This window comes from Aulonocara stuartgranti (assembly GCF_965226115.1).
Source record: "Aulonocara stuartgranti genome assembly, chromosome: 4".
NCBI lineage: Eukaryota > Metazoa > Chordata > Actinopteri > Cichliformes > Cichlidae > Aulonocara > Aulonocara stuartgranti.
The window spans coordinates 7,508,726-7,524,472 of NC_138942.1; the positions used below are offsets into that span (position 1 = coordinate 7,508,726).

Sequence of the window (15,747 nt, forward strand, 5' to 3'; positions counted from 1 at the left end):
CCTTAAATTAACTGAATCAAAGTGGAAAATAATTAGTTATATACATAAATGGAAAAAAAAGTTAATTCTTAATTGTATGTATTCATAATGACTCATATGGATGCATTTTTAGTATCTTTTAGTATCTGTACCTGCTCCTCTCTTAGGGATCTTCAAAACTTCACCACCTACACCTAAAAAGATCATCCAAGAGAGGCGAGAGGCTGATTTAGATCTCACCGACCGGCACACAGGTGACTAAGCAGATAAAACAACATCAAGGGTTTTAATAAGGTTCTGAGCCAGCACTGGCTCCCTGGAGGACATTGCCCTCTTGGAAGGAATTTTCCCATCATGATGTAAATGTTCCAAAGGATAAGTGTGATCATTCAGGATAATATTAGTTTGCAGTGATTCTTCCCTTAAAGGGTACAAGTGTTTCCTCAGAATATACCAGAGCAAGGAAGGGGTCAAAAGTTCAGGGCTTTCCTTTAACCTGTCCCTACTGTGAAACCTGTAAATGTGAAGGCAGGCTCCACTGTAACGGCTCCCTTCCTGTTGGAAAAAAGTGTTATAACAGCGCCCCCTTGTCTTCGCACTTTGAAAGTGCAAGTGGAACACACAGCAAGGAACAAAATTCAAACTCAGCCCAATGTAAGAGACAGTTATTTATAGGAATGCTTTTGAAATGAACAGTGCAACTTGTGTAGAAAAATAAAACAATCTGTTAATACACACACAAATACCAGTGTGCTCTATACTGATTACACCATCAGTTATCAGTAAATATTTTTACAACAATATCAAAAATAAGTGTGAAATTTCCTCCGATTCAATCAACTCTAGAACGATTTTTTGTGTTAAAGAAACAGCAACAAACTTAAAGGTGCTCATAATAGGTTTTTGAAGCATGTAACGAAACAGTAAAACCAAACAACAAAAAACAAGCACACTCTGTAAATCAAAGAACACACACAAAACACATGAAGTTGAAATAAGAAATTATAACAGTGTAAAATAAAACCGCTTCATGTTTTGAAATTTATCGAATTTATCGAAATACGACCCACTGTCTTCAAGGTTGTGTGCCATTTTCGGCGAGTCAGGCATCCTAATTTAACTGATGTATAAAAAGGTGGAAACCTCAGACCTGACCACAGTCTCTCATGATGGTGTGACTGCAGTTTAAAACCTCTCAAAGGCAATAATCAAACTGCGCTCTAAACAAAGTTGACGGTGGATTTTATGGTACAAAACTATTATGTAGGTGGGAGAAGCTCAGAGCAGCAGCTGAATTGCTCTTTCTTCCTCTCCTCATTCGACCGAGATCTTCAGGGCTTCATGAAGAAAGGATGAGCCAGGGCTTTGGCGGCTGAGATGCGGCGACTCGGTGTGAATACCAAACATTGCTGCAGGTGAGGAGATGTTACACCTTACTAACGGTTTACAGACAATTACTATCCCTACTTTGTGAAACCACATTCTCAAAGTTGTTTGCCTTTGATTAATCTCAGATTTTTGAATTATCACTTATTCAAATCAGCAACCCAAAGAACAAAATATTACTTATATTAAGACACAAAAGCAAGCAAGCACTGCACATTATGGAGGACCAAAAATGCCAAATAAATAAATATTTAAAAAATGTAATTAGTCATTACAATACTTTACTGAGTGTAATTACAATACAGTTTACTATTAATTTGTATAATTAATATTTCTATTAAATAGTTTATTTATTTTTATATATTTATTTTATTTATGTATTTTTTTTTCCTTTTTGTACTTTTTTTCAAATGTTTTTAAATTGTATAATTTTTAATGCACTTCTGTTTCTTTATGCAAATAAGGGGCCATCATTCAAAGTTTATCAGTAGGTTAACTTTTGGGCTATTCTTTAAATAATTTCAGGAGATGAAACAGCCTTGTTTAATTAGGCGGAATAATGCAAATATATTTGAATTTAAAAAAATTCAACAAAATAAAATGGAAAGAAAGGGAATAAATATAAAAGTAGAAATTTTAGAAAAAAATTATCATGAGTTTTAATATTAATTTAATAAATGGCATAATAATTAATGACAAGGTTTTTTTTAATTAATTAATTTCCTTTTTTATTTTGGGCAGTTTGGGTACTCCGTAGAGGCGTGGATATGGGAACACTGGCTGCAAGCTGTGTAACAGGAACAGAACTGCTATGACATTAGGTTTAAAATGTAACGTTTCCATCAGAATGACGCACATTTTTTTTCAGTCCTGAATTTAAATGCAGTGGCATCAATGTGTCCTGAAAAAATAACTTTTTTTTTAACTCCGCTGTTTTTTAATGCTCTGCAAATATAAACGGTCTAAACTAAGATGATAAACAAGGTAAACATTATGTGGCAAACATGTTTGCCATGGCAACATAAGCTAAATATGCACCGCTCTGACTAAAAACAGCCTCATAGCGCTGACAGCAGGGCTGTGTACATCTCATGCCCTTTTTTTCACAAATTCAACTATTCTATTTTTTCTACTGTGTTGAACGAGTGATTACGGAGGGGATGTGGACACAGCTGTCATAAGTGCAACGTGAACACACAAACACAGATCTGCTCACAGACAAGAGGTCATTCTCATCTGGGCCCAGGTTGGGCAGCAGCTTGGTCAGAGAGCCTTGAGGTCCCCAGTTGACTGAATATGAGATCGGGCTGTCTGTGGGCCAGTCCTCCTCACCAGGCAAACCAATCACCCTGAAAAACATAAAGCAAGGAACAACTGTGCAGCAGCACAAAACACAGAGTATGGTACAATCAGAAAAGGTATGATTTGTATGGAAGGGTTCTCCCTCTTCTTTCTAAAGGCCACGGCTAAAGTTTGCAAAGTTGCATCTGGACAAAAGCAAGACTGCATACAGCCCATGTGACTATGTTATAAATCAACAGGGTTAACAGTTCTCTTCATTGTCCTTGATACAACAAAGGTAAACAAACTTGGATATGTTTACAAACTTTTTGGTGAGGAGGATGGCTTGCGTGGATTAGAGGAGGGGGTTACTAATGTTTTGACAAATTTTCTTGCGTATTCTTGCAGTCAGCTGTAAAACTGGTAAAATTGGCATTGACCGCATCTTTGACTATAGACTTTTCTAATTTCACCTTGTCTCTTCTTTGTCTCCTCTGCTTCCATCTCTGTGGGGAGACTAAGACCCAAGAAGAGCAATAAAGGATTAAGCAAACTAAGAAATGAGAAAGTTAACCTCCAGCAGCCCCCAGTCCCTCAATAGAAAGGCCTACTTTGGTTCTGGGTTGGCTTTATCCCGATTGGTTTGGGTTTGGACCAACGATGACATGCACCACAGGGATGAAAATTCAAATGCTTGACCGCTTCCTGTGTTTCTTGGTGCATTTTCAGTATTATTGTTACAAACAACCCTGCATGACAGCAGAGAGGCAGTGCAGAGCAAAGAAGCTCTCCCCCCGTTTTTTTTAAAGATATACACAAAAAACAAAAACACTCACTGGAAGATTTTTTGCAGCTGCTGCACCTCTGTGTATCCCCGAAACAGTGGCCTGTGGGAACAAAGCTCAGCTCAAATCACACGCCAACTTCATCTCTATTTTCACAACTGTACAGAAGGTTTTATCTCCAAATTTAGAATAACATTCCAGCGTCAAATATGTCTTCCAGCGATACAAAGTCTGAGCAGCTCTTACCTCAAGAGGAAGAGCTCAGCAAAGATGCATCCAGCACTCCACACGTCCACCGAGGACATGTAAACAGAGTTCAACAGCACCTCAGGAGCTCGATACCAGAGTGTCACCACCTGAGCAGAAACGGGAGAGAATATAAGACATAAAGTTACAGGCGGGGGTGGAAGAAGCAAAGAAAAGGAATACGTTTTTTTTCACCTCAGGCCCAAGAACAGTGCCGAGTATAAGAAAACTGTGTGAAGATAGGATTATTGTAGTGAAACGTAATGCTTAACATCAAATTTCTGTTGTCTCACTTACACCTGGGGTAAGAGCAATATTAAAGGTGAGGATCCGTGCCAGTCCAAAGTCTGCAATCTTGACTTCTCCACGGCTGCTGATGAGGATGTTTTCTGGTTTTAGGTCTCGGTGCAGCACCATGTTCATGTGTAGGAAGTCCAGGCCCTGCAGCAACTGCTGCATCACATCCTGGGAGCAGCATGGCAGTAATTACGATTCTATCTCAAGCTGTGAGCTTTGACTGCAAAGCAATATCAGATCGTGACTCACACCTTTATGCAGTCACGGCTCAGTCCAGAAGCAGGAGCTTTTGAGAGGTAGGTGGACAGGTCCTGGTCAATGTATTCAAGGACCAGTGTGAGGTCCAGGCTCACGCCCACTGGTACAGCAGATGCATCCAACAGCCTGCAGAGTAGTATACAGCGGTAGAGTTGAAACAAGTCAATGCACACAATTAGTGCACAAGTAAAATGAAACCAAATTAGGATAAATGTCCAAAAATCAATTTAGAATTGTGGAAAGCTTGAAATTAACAGGACAAAGGGATGTTTAAAGTGAGGCTAGACAGGAGTTGTGGCAGGATGTTAACAATAATAGAGGATTGAAAGACTGTACACAGATACCCATGAAATGATTTTCCAATGCTACCCTGTAAGCGTTCCCATAAAATTAAAAGGAACAAATCAAGCATAGTGCATGTAACACGAAGAGCTTTCAGAGGCTACAGAATGAAGCTACAGAGTAAATAACATCAGGTCTAACAAACTGGAAAAATAGCATCTCATACTTAGATTTTACATGTAAAAGTGTATCATCAGTGTGTTTAATCTAAAAAATTCAAATGTAGCAACTCAAGATCATCATTAGAGCATCTGGAAGACATCAGTGTGGTTTGCTTCTTTGTGTCACACCTGGTTACCTGTTCAGGTGCCTCTCTCCCTATGTCAGTACAGATTAGGGTGTAGCCATTTTTTTATTGCTGTAATTTCTAAGTGACCAATTAGTTGCAAATCCAGTTTAATGTCAAACGTAAGGTAAGTTCTATATTACAATGCTTTTATTACAATGCACATCTAATAAGAACATCTTTTAAAAAAGCAAGAAAACACATTCTTAATGAAAAAATATCATGTAAATATTTTTTCATTAAGAATGAGAAAGAGATTCATGACATAGTTAGAGGACTTAAGAACAAAACCAGTACACATTGGAATGATAGTGATATGGTAACAGTAAAGACAGTTATTGATGGTATTGTAAAACCATTAAAATATATATTCAACTTGTCGTTTCAAAAAGGGGTTTTTCCACAAAAAATGAAAGTTGCTAAATTTATTCCCATTTACAAAACCGGTGAAAGGCATCATTTTATAAACTATAGACCAGTGTCAATACTCCCCCAGTTCTCTAAGATACTGAAAAAACTTTTCATAAAAAGATTTGACAGTTTTGTGGAAAAATATGAATTACTGACAGATAGTCAGTATGGGTTCAGAAGCAACAGATCAACAGCTTTGGCACTAATAGATTTAATGGAAAAGATAACGGAATGTATGGATAATAAGGGGTATGTGCTCGGAGTTTTCTTAGATCTAAAGAAGGCGTTTGATACTGTTAATCATGAAATTCTAATAAAAAAAATGGAAAGGTACGGGTTTAGGGGAGTGGTTTTGGACTGGTTAAAAAGCTATGTAGGGAATAGGCAACAATATGTACAAATAAATGAATATAAATCTAATTTGATGGATATAGCTTGTGGAGTACCTCAAGGTTCAGTACTGGGTCCAAAAATGTTTATTATGTACATAAATGATATCTGCATAGTATTGCAGATTTTAAAGTTTGTAATATTTGCAGATGACACAAATATACTGTGTTCAGGTGTGGAATTGCCACAGGTTTTGGAGATGGTCACACAGGCAATAACGATATTAAAGAAGTGGTTTGATATAAATAAATTATAATTGAATCTAGATAAAACCAGATTTATGTTATTTGGAAAACAAAAGAGAAACATCAAAGTAGAAATATGTGTTGACAATGCATTTCCGTCCTGGGGAAAGCAAAGCATATGTTGGATCAGAAAGCAATGCACATTTTATACTGTGCTTTACTACTGCCATGTATGAGCTACTGTGTAGAGGTCTGGGGAAACACATACAAAAGTAACACACAAACAATAACTATAATACAGAAAAGGGCCATTAGATTAATAAATAATGTGGGGTACAGGGACCATACAAATGCACTCTTTGTCAAAATGCAAGCTATTAAATTCCAAGACTTGGTGAAGCTTAAAACAGTGCAAATAATGTATAAAGTAAGAAATAAATTGCTTCCAAAAGAAATCTGTAAATTGTAAAATTGTTTCTGTAAATAAAAGAAAGTAAAAAATTAAACTATAAAAACCTCATTTTAAATAAGTATAAGAATGAAGAAAACAGGGTTAACCCAGGACGGTAATGTTGCTGGAAATGGTGTTTTAGTTCTTTTTTGGGTTGGTTTTTTTGTTTGTTTGTTTTTCCATAACTTGTGAATCTGCAAATTTACACATTCTGTATTTTTCATATGAAAGAAACTATACCGTGGTGGGGCTTGCTTATTTCTTGTTTTTGATTTATGTATGTTTGTTTTGTTTTATTTTGTTTCTTATGTTGTTTGTTTAATTTAAGACTAAAAGAAAATTAAATGAATGAGAGGTAAAACTTGAGGGGGCAGGGACAAATAAGTAAATACTTCTGCCTACTCCTTTTCAAACAAATAATGGAAGGATATTTTGTAATGATTGTGAAAGCATATGTTTGAAATGTTTGAAATAAAATGAACTGAACTGAATATGAAAACGCATTAGCTAAAAACAATAATTATATTTTAGCATTAAAAAATAGCATTTGGATTAAAGAGCTCGTGCATAATGGTGAATTAAGCACTGCAGAAACATCAAATCGATTTTGGTAATTACCAGTCTTGTTAATTTAAAAAACTATACATTGAGTGATAGTGCTTAACATTAAAACATTTTGAAGCACTAAATACCTTTTTTTTTCTTTTTATAAATAGATTTTTTTTTTAAAAACAGGCCTTTCTTTGAACTCATGTTTCATGTTAAAGATAGATTATGTCACACTGTGTTGTATTAGGACTGTAAATGACATATAAACCTACTTGACTATGTTGGGATGGTTAAAGTGCTGCATCTTGCGCAGCAGCGCCACCTCTCGGATCATGAAGGCAGGGATTCCGGATTCCGACGTGTCTCCGTGGATGGTGAACTTCTTAACCGCGAGGAGGCGCTGTTTCTCTCCCACCTCTCTGGCTTTGTACACTTTACCATAGTAGCCTTGTCCTACTTCTGCCAAGAGCTCATAGCACAAAGGTTGAGTGCCGATGCTCATTGTTCTTGAAATTCAGGGTAAATTAACCTGAACTTTGCTCGAAAGACACACTTTTAGGGTGACAACGGCTCACACGCCCTTCTAGCTGCAGTCACAGTAAGCTAGCTAATGAAGCTCTGCGAGTAAACTGAGGGTTTGCAAACGGTAATAACCAGCTGTCACAGCACCGCTTCAAACCACCTGTAACACCGTTGTTTTTATGTATTAATAAACTCTGAATTATGATTAAAATAGCTACTGTCGTTTTTTAATTTTACCTGAGAGTGTTCAGCGCCCTTTTCGCCACCACCCGGCGACGACGTGAAAATGTCTTTGCGTGACTGTCACCAGCATGACAGAAATTATGAGAAAAATCACACCCCTTTTAATCGCCAACTAATCAGAAAGCACAAAACTTGCGTTTAGCTAAGCCCACTCCTGGTACACGTGTCCACGCTGCTGTCAAATGTCACTGTACACAGCATGCTGCGTTCAGGTGTTGGACATTAACAAAACAAATAAACAAAGAAGAGCTTTTGGCAAGTGGCCATTTTTTAGTCATTCACTCAAAGCTGGGTTAGATCCTAATAATTACTACTGAAGTGGGTCTGCTTTACATGGACTATTTCTAATTCCCATTGTACTGGGAAATTAATCTGACCTGCTCATAAAACACACAGTGCACCAGAGATACAGTTGTAACCATTTTATTATTTGCACCCCTTGTTTAATGTTTAATGAAAGAACTGTTTTAAAAAAAAAAGTAAATCAAACATATGTCATAATTAGGCACATTATGTGCAAAAGAAAATTAGCATAAAATACCACACAACACAGTGGATATTAATTCTGTCTGTGAATGACTCACAAAGCATTTACATGAGTCGTGTTAAAGCCTGAGTAAGTACAAGTAGGCTTTTATAAGGACCACATTATTCAGACATGTTAAATCTGGTATTACAGACAACTTAACCAAACCGCGGAAGAGAAATGTAAATTAATATGAGTTCTCCAAGTGTTATGGAAGATTAAACTCTTTCCAGTATTTTAATGTTACTGATGAGCAAAAGTGTCACAGCACTGATTAAGTGCTGCATGAAGCGCTCTCTCAGCTGAATGGTGTTAGGCAGTTACTCCCCTTTCAGCTTGGTATTAATAAATGCTGTCCTCTTTGCCAAGGCGATGGTATCCAGATGGAGGTTTCGCTTGAGAATGGCAGAGCCGCAAGTGAGAGCTCCGGCGAGGGCACCGGCGAAACCGCACAGAAACACATCCTGGCCTGTGAAACAAAGGCATCAAGTGTTATACATGCAAAGTAAATCACAGCACACTGACTGGATGTTTGGATGTTCTAAACACACAGATTCACACACACCTGTCAGATAGAGGTTCTTCAGTGGCGTCTGAGCTCTCACTGTAATGTTCAGCTCAGGGTCGAACCGGCTGATGCCGTGATCTGCGCCATAGATCTCGCCTTTGGGGGCTCCGATGTAGTGTGTGTTTGTGATGGGAGTACCAGCATCAATGTATTCAATCTGCACAAGGAGAAAAAACAAATATATGGCTGCACAGAACTATTTAACTAGGAGTTCAAGACTGCTTCCATCCATCTGTCTTCTTCCATTTGTCCCATTCTGGGTCACAGCTCGGCTGGAGCCTATTTTCCAGCTGTCATGGGCCAAGAGGTGGACTACAGGTTAGGACAGGTTACTAATCTATTACAGGGCTAACACAGATAGATGATCACCAGTTAACCTAAAATGCATGTCTTCAGTTACTAAAAATCATGCTCTGTTGGGTTGTGACTGATTTGGCTTTTGAAAAATGTCTGATTTCTCTGCCTTGAGAAGCCCTTTGGTTGTTTTTGCAGTATGCTTTGGGTTATTATTAGCAGACACGTTATTAATAAAAAGTAGTGATACAGTTCCATATGGAAGTCACTTGGTTATTAAACTGCTTGTCAGGCAATTATCTAATTATGTCTGAGCCTCTGAAACAGTTAATGCAAAAACGTTTGCAAAAACCTTTGGCCTAAAGCTGAAAGTCTGCACTTGTTTAACATATTGTTTATTTGAATTCAAATCCGATGTTGTGGTGTAAAGAGGTCCTAATTGTATTAGTCATGAACTGTTTGGCTTCAGAAAGATGTTTTAGCTGTTTTTCAAACCTCCAACTTTATGCAGCCTGAACCATTCCCTCCTTAGATCTGTCACAATACAACACCACTGTCACTCTTTGACAAAACAACAACAATCTGTTTTTGGCTTCACTAATACGGCTCTGCAATGTGACTTCTTAGCCACCCTTGAAACTTTCCCACCATAAACAGGTGGTGTGTACATAAAGTGGGGATATAATCAAACTCGTGAACTACACTCAGCAACAAGTGGTCTTAAAATGGTGATTTTGCTTTGATGGTCAGTTCAAAATGAGCAATTATTAACAAATTGTGCAGCAGAGAATTTTAGATTATAAAAGAATTCTTACACAAACTTCTATTCTTCCCCTTTGGAGAATTGCTCCACCACGATTCATGAGAGATCAGCCACAATAAAAAGAAAGCACGTTCTGCAGGACTGAGAGAGTTTGAAGCAATGGAAGACAGATTGTTCCTAGAGCTTATTTTTAGGAGCCAAAGGCCATAGCTGTTGAGTGCATTCTTGATTAAGTTATATAAATAAGGTGGTTGTAACCGAAGTTTTGCTTTATATAGTACATAAGTGCCAAATTCCATCATTAAGCCCATCTACTAGAAGCTACATGGGAAGAGTTTTTACCTTGTCTCTGGTGATCTTGGGGAAAACATCCATTACTACTTCTAGAATGGTGTCAATGAATGCCTGTTTCAGCTCCGTGTAGTCGCGCCCTCTGTTTGTCACCTTGCCATCCTTCCACTCCTCAAACCATTCATATTTGGCAAAAGTGACCAGACTCAAAGTAGACTTCCCTAATGTGAAGAAAAAAAATGAGACTGTTTTTGAAAAAAATAAAATAAAATAATCTATCGAGTTGAGATTTTGTGATTCTGTACCTGGTGATCTCGCCTCCCAAGTAGGATCTTTAGCTGAGGGAGAGGCGACAAAGAGGAGAGGTACATTTTTTGCTGCCTCTTCTCTGTCTTTCTTCATATAATTCATAACCCTTAAAAAAATACAAATAAGAGACTCTTCTGAATTTATACTGACATTAAGGACTGGACCAAAAACTACCTTTAGGCATCTGCAACATCTGCATTCTGAACATTTCTCTCTATCATTCACCATGAAAAATCAGACATTTCTGATACTTTCTTGCTGTGGCAAAAAAAAATGTACAGGTAAGATTTTATACTTGTGTATCTCATTATTATGCTGTAATATTCTGATTTGGCTATAAATACCAAAGTCTATATTTGGTCCTAATTGTAAAAGGAATGAAAACAAAAGCTTGACATCGTACAGTTCATCGAAATTGTTCTCAGCAAAGATCCAGTAGTTGTCTGCTTTCAGGCCCAGCTCCTCCTTCGTCCCATTCAGACCCATGAAAACGCTCAGACCACCTTCACCATGCTTCAGCATACTCAGCTGCTTCTGGATAGCTGGAAGGCAGCAGAGGCACAGCACACAGTACAGCTTTACAAACAGATCAAAGCAATATAAAACTGATGTTAGAAGCATGAGTCATTCCCCTGATTAGAGGGAAAAACAAGTACTGCAACAAGTAGCACTGTGCATCAGCATCAGTACTTATTCTTTAAGGTCTTTGAGTGCTGACATGATTACTCAGTGACTCAATCAGCAAAGGGCGAACAAGGAACTTTGTTATTTACTTATCTCTCGTTTTTATCCTCTCAAATGTGAGGGCTGGGTACTTTTCTCCGTTTTATATCATGACACGCTGGTGTTTTAGTTAGGAAAATCCAGGGTTTAGGCTGCAAATCATACAAATAAAGGAACTGTTAGCAAGATGTTTTTTCTATGTTGGGGCTTTCTAATTGATCAGAATAAAGAAAATCCTTAGTTACAGTTACAAGTCTGTTGGAGCCCTGATCAACTTTACCTCCTCAACTGTAACTGGACCCAGGAGCAGACTGAGCCAACTCTGGCAGGAATTTGATCTCATCCCCGGCCACTGTGCTCACACAAGTCCACAGTCTGCTAACCCTATGACCTTTTATCATGCTGTAAGTCTATGTTTTGAAAGCTGTGCCAAAAGTTATGTTAGTTAAGTTATATTTGTAATAAGATATTTATATATATATTTTTAAAAATCACAGTTATTGTCAGTACTGGGTGATAGTAAGACCTCACTATTTGTCGACTATGCTCAGAGGGAAGGTAATTAAATTGCAAAAAATCTGAGATGGCTTCTCTTAAAACTGAGCTCCCTCTCTCTCTTGGGTAACTTGTCCAATGTTATATGTATAAAAGCAGGTAGACTGCTGAGAAAGAGTGGGGACTGCACATGGGCATCTATCCTTGTTTGTGGTAAACACAGTGTGACACTGTAACTAGAGCAAACAGTTCAGTGGTGAGTATGATGTGTGGTTTGGGAGAGGTCTTTCAGTTGACACCTGCTTATTATAATATGACCAGTCAAGCTGACTGTTTATAGGAGTGAGCCTGAAGCTTAGCAAAGACAGTGTCCACTATCTTGCCACTTTCCTGTCAAAAACATCTTCAATGTTCCTTCAAATAAAGTCCTTTCTTACCTGGCATGGTCTGGAGGTCTTTGGGAATCAGCTTCTGGTATGTGTTGAAAATGCCAGCATCAGAGATGATCAGAGGAGCATGGATGTGTACTTCCTCCTGACCTTTCATTACGCTGACACCTGAAACCATAAAACACAAACACAGTGAATCACCTCCTCTGTGGGATGTTGAGCTAACTGTGTGTAGAGAAACTGAGGACCCACCACAAGCTTCCTTGGCATCATTGAATAAGATGCGATTGACTGGAGCTCGAACCAGAACAGCACCCCCTGCCTTTTCAATGATGGGGATCATATGGTAGGCGATCTCACTAGCTCCGCCTTTAGGGTACCAGGCGCCATTCAGGTAGTGGGTGACTAGCAAACTGTGCATGGCAAAGCTGGCATCTTTGGGAATTTTACCTGCAGATCAGAGATGGAAACCAACAGTGAGAACAGCATAGCGAAGAACTGATCTGATTACACCACTAAAACCATAGCTGGGCTCACCATAGGTGCCAAAGATGTAGCTGAAGACAGCCCTGAGGTCCTTGTTCTCTGTCAGCTCGTTGACCACATCTGTAAGGCTGCGGGGAGCCATCTTGAAGAAGAAAGACAGATGCCTGAGTAGGCCGGTATGAACCAGGAACTTAGCCAGCGGGAGAGGGAGAATCTTCAGAAGAGCGAGGAACCAAACTCCGTTTCCAGTTTTCTGAACATGAAACACACAGTGGAAAAAAGTGTAAGCAAAGTAGTCTTGTCTCCTGTGATTACAAATTACATACATTTAGTGATAATTAAATATTTTTAAATAGGCCAGTCCAAGTGCACCTTTCCTTATTACTCCATAAAACGTTATGATAAATTAATAATGTATTGTTATTGCTATCAATATTTGATATGCTCTAATTTCCCAAAAATGGATCACTTTGTTTTGTGGAGTAAAATAGACCAAAAGTACTGCAAAAATGATCAGTTTTACAATATTGAGCTGTATCTGTTGGGAGAAGTTAGTTAACGCTGACACGGTTCCAAGAAAGATAAAGAGTCTCTTAGAAAAATCCTCTTGTGAGAGAAACTATTATTATACGTTTCAAAAGATCTGAACCAGAGACACAAAGACTGTTTGCATAACTTAAAGCGATTGAGAAGAAGAAGGTTAATTAAAAAGTGTGCCCTCCAAAAGCACCAAGGAAAAACTGCTCCTGTATTTGCATGCCGAAGGGCAAACTTTGGCGCAACTCAGTCTGAGTGAAGTTGTGTAATGTTGCAGCTAAAAAAAAAAAAAAAAGATGCTGCCTCATGAATCCGACCTTTGAGTTATCAGCTGATTATCTGTGCAACATCCACAGATGTTGGCTAATAAAAGTGCATAAACACACAGTTCCCAGGAGGAAAGGTCTTCACATGCTGGAATAACAAATAAAGGTCCACCCAATAAAATATGAGCCTACTTATTACTCAAAAAATACGTTTGCAATGCTAATAAAAGTCACTAAGTTGCAGAGGCACAAACTAAACTGTGATTCTACCTTGGCCAGCTTCATGAACTCGTCAATAGCCTTTTCCTCTCCTGGAAAACACTTCTTCAGTTCATCTGTGAAGCGAGTCCGGCCACTGTAGATGGGGTACTGGCGGCGTTTTTCTGGAGGTCCCAGCACAACGTGATCGAATGGGTTCTCCAGGGGCTCCCACTCCAGCTGTCCATTGGTCATCTGGTCCAGCATGCATCGAAACGGCTTGTGGTCCAACAGTTCGCCAATGTAGTGGATTCCTGTGGGATGATTGTGTAGATCACAGAGAGGAGACTTCAGAGCCCTTAATCGAGATCGAAAAGTATTCACCAAACCAAAGATCATCATTGCAAAAACTGTCAAATCTTCTCTCCTCTTTAAAAAATACATATATTTTAATTTTAGGGAATAATAAGGTAACACGAGTCACTGATCTCACCAACATCAAATTCAAAGCCCTTCTCAGTGAACGTGTGGCAGCATCCTCCGGCCCGGCTGTGCTGCTCCAGAACCAAAACCCTTTTTCCAACTTTTGCAAGCAGCACGGCAAGTCCGAGCCCACCAACCCCACTGCCGATGACGATGGCATCCAGGTTCTCCGGTACTCTATTGGCCACAAAACCTAAAGAAGTGGAAACAAACCATTCAATCACCAGCATGGTTTTAGCATAACAGTAATAAATTGGAGAATCCTAGTCATGCACTACCAATAAGAATCATTTTAAAACATAATTGGTGTCAGATTCACAAAAACTCCAGATATTCTGTTTTGCTCACTTTCATACCATGGTGTATTCAGGCTATTACTACAACTTACTATATAACTACAATTTCTCAAACCAAATAAAATGGGAAGTTTAATGGGGTAAAAAAAAAAAAAAAATCAGCAGACTGGGTATATTTATAGGATTCTAACTTTGAGAGGTAAAAAACTATTTTTTGTGACTTATTTATTAGTTTATAGTATGACATTTACACATTTTTGTAGTACTTTTTTTCCTCATATTTTTTCCCAATGTAATAACATAAAATATCCAAGTCATGTTTATTGTAAATTTGTAGACTGTGATCTCCAGTTTTTGTCCAGATTTCCTTCTTCCTTTTTTTATTTGTGCAGAGATTATCTGAGATTTTTAGGCTGCTCCCTTTTTTTTGCAGTCTTGGTTTGGCAAAAGTACCAAAGGAATCTTGCACTTTTATAAACTTTGCAACGTCCATTCCAAACCCACAGATCTCATCTTATATCTATTTATATATGTTTATATGAGGAGTGCATGAAATTAGCACAATTTACAACAACTTCTAGTTTCAGTTCTGGCTAAGCATCTGTCTGCTGACTTATAAAAATCCACAAACAAATATAAATAAGAATGAGTCAAATAGTTGACTTGAATAGTTCAAATGCAAAGGCTGACACGTGACCTGCATAACTCCGCGTGTAATGGACCTTTCACTCACCTTGCTTCAGCACTTTATTTTTCTCTTTCTTGTCGTAAACTCTCTTCTTTAGCGGTTCACGAGTGTCCTTCTCAAAGGGATCAGGCCCGCGGCCGCCGAAGACATAATGTAATAAAAATATGACAATCGCCGCACAAATAATGCTCACAGCGATCATTATTGCGCCCCTTCCCAAACCACTCGGCACAGTCACGGCGTTCACTTCCTCATTGGGTTCCATCAAAAACCAGAGCCTTTACTTAACAGCTCGGATCAGTACCGCCCACATAACTGACAGGTGGCGAAACTGCCCAATCAGAAGCTCCCTTTTGGGACGCGTTATTATATTTCGACCAATTACCGTCAAGTTCAACGTGACAGCTTCCTTTGGTGTTTATTATGTTTTTAAGTTGAAATTTACTGTGTCCTAATGAATTTATTACGTTTTTATTGCTGCTGCTTTTATCGTCCTTGTGTTTTGCTGCTGCTTTATTCACATAAAGCAGTGTTCATCTTATTTGTAAAAGTTCCATGGCCAAAGCATAAAATTTGTCTTTTCAGCAGGGTAGTGTACATGATCCACAACATCTCTTTGCAGTGTTTTACTTTTGTTAAACCACTGATTAAATTAACTATTAAAAAAAACAAAAAAAACAAACAAAAACAAACCGTTTTCTCAAGGTGCTTTACATTGTAAGGTAAGGACCTTACAATAATGCTAATAAATTATCTTACAATTGGGCTGTCTCTGCGTAATAAGGTTTTAAAAAGTTGCCTAGAAGGTAAACACCTTCCACCTT

General features: G+C 38.3%; 2 protein-coding genes across 2 annotated transcripts; both read right to left on the reverse strand.

Moving 5' to 3' along the window:
- Nucleotides 1-1,120: 1,120 nt before the first annotated feature.
- cdk21 (cyclin-dependent kinase 21) lies at nt 1,121-7,879 on the reverse strand. Its single transcript, XM_082531767.1, has 7 exons — nt 7,119-7,879; nt 4,226-4,358; nt 3,975-4,142; nt 3,678-3,787; nt 3,483-3,533; nt 2,582-2,714; nt 1,121-1,388 (listed from the first exon to the last, which is right to left on the reverse strand). Exons 1-7 carry the CDS (start codon nt 7,346-7,348, stop codon nt 1,311-1,313), a joined length of 903 nt encoding a protein of 300 aa, XP_082387893.1. The 5' UTR covers nt 7,349-7,879; the 3' UTR covers nt 1,121-1,310.
- A 139-nt stretch (nt 7,880-8,018) lies between these two features.
- retsat.2 (retinol saturase, tandem duplicate 2) lies at nt 8,019-15,209 on the reverse strand. Its single transcript, XM_082529053.1, has 11 exons — nt 14,969-15,209; nt 13,950-14,132; nt 13,529-13,770; nt 12,507-12,708; nt 12,222-12,419; nt 12,018-12,137; nt 10,766-10,904; nt 10,359-10,468; nt 10,105-10,274; nt 8,703-8,862; nt 8,019-8,606 (listed from the first exon to the last, which is right to left on the reverse strand). Exons 1-11 carry the CDS (start codon nt 15,186-15,188, stop codon nt 8,458-8,460), a joined length of 1,893 nt encoding a protein of 630 aa, XP_082385179.1. The 5' UTR covers nt 15,189-15,209; the 3' UTR covers nt 8,019-8,457.
- Nucleotides 15,210-15,747: the final 538 nt, after the last annotated feature.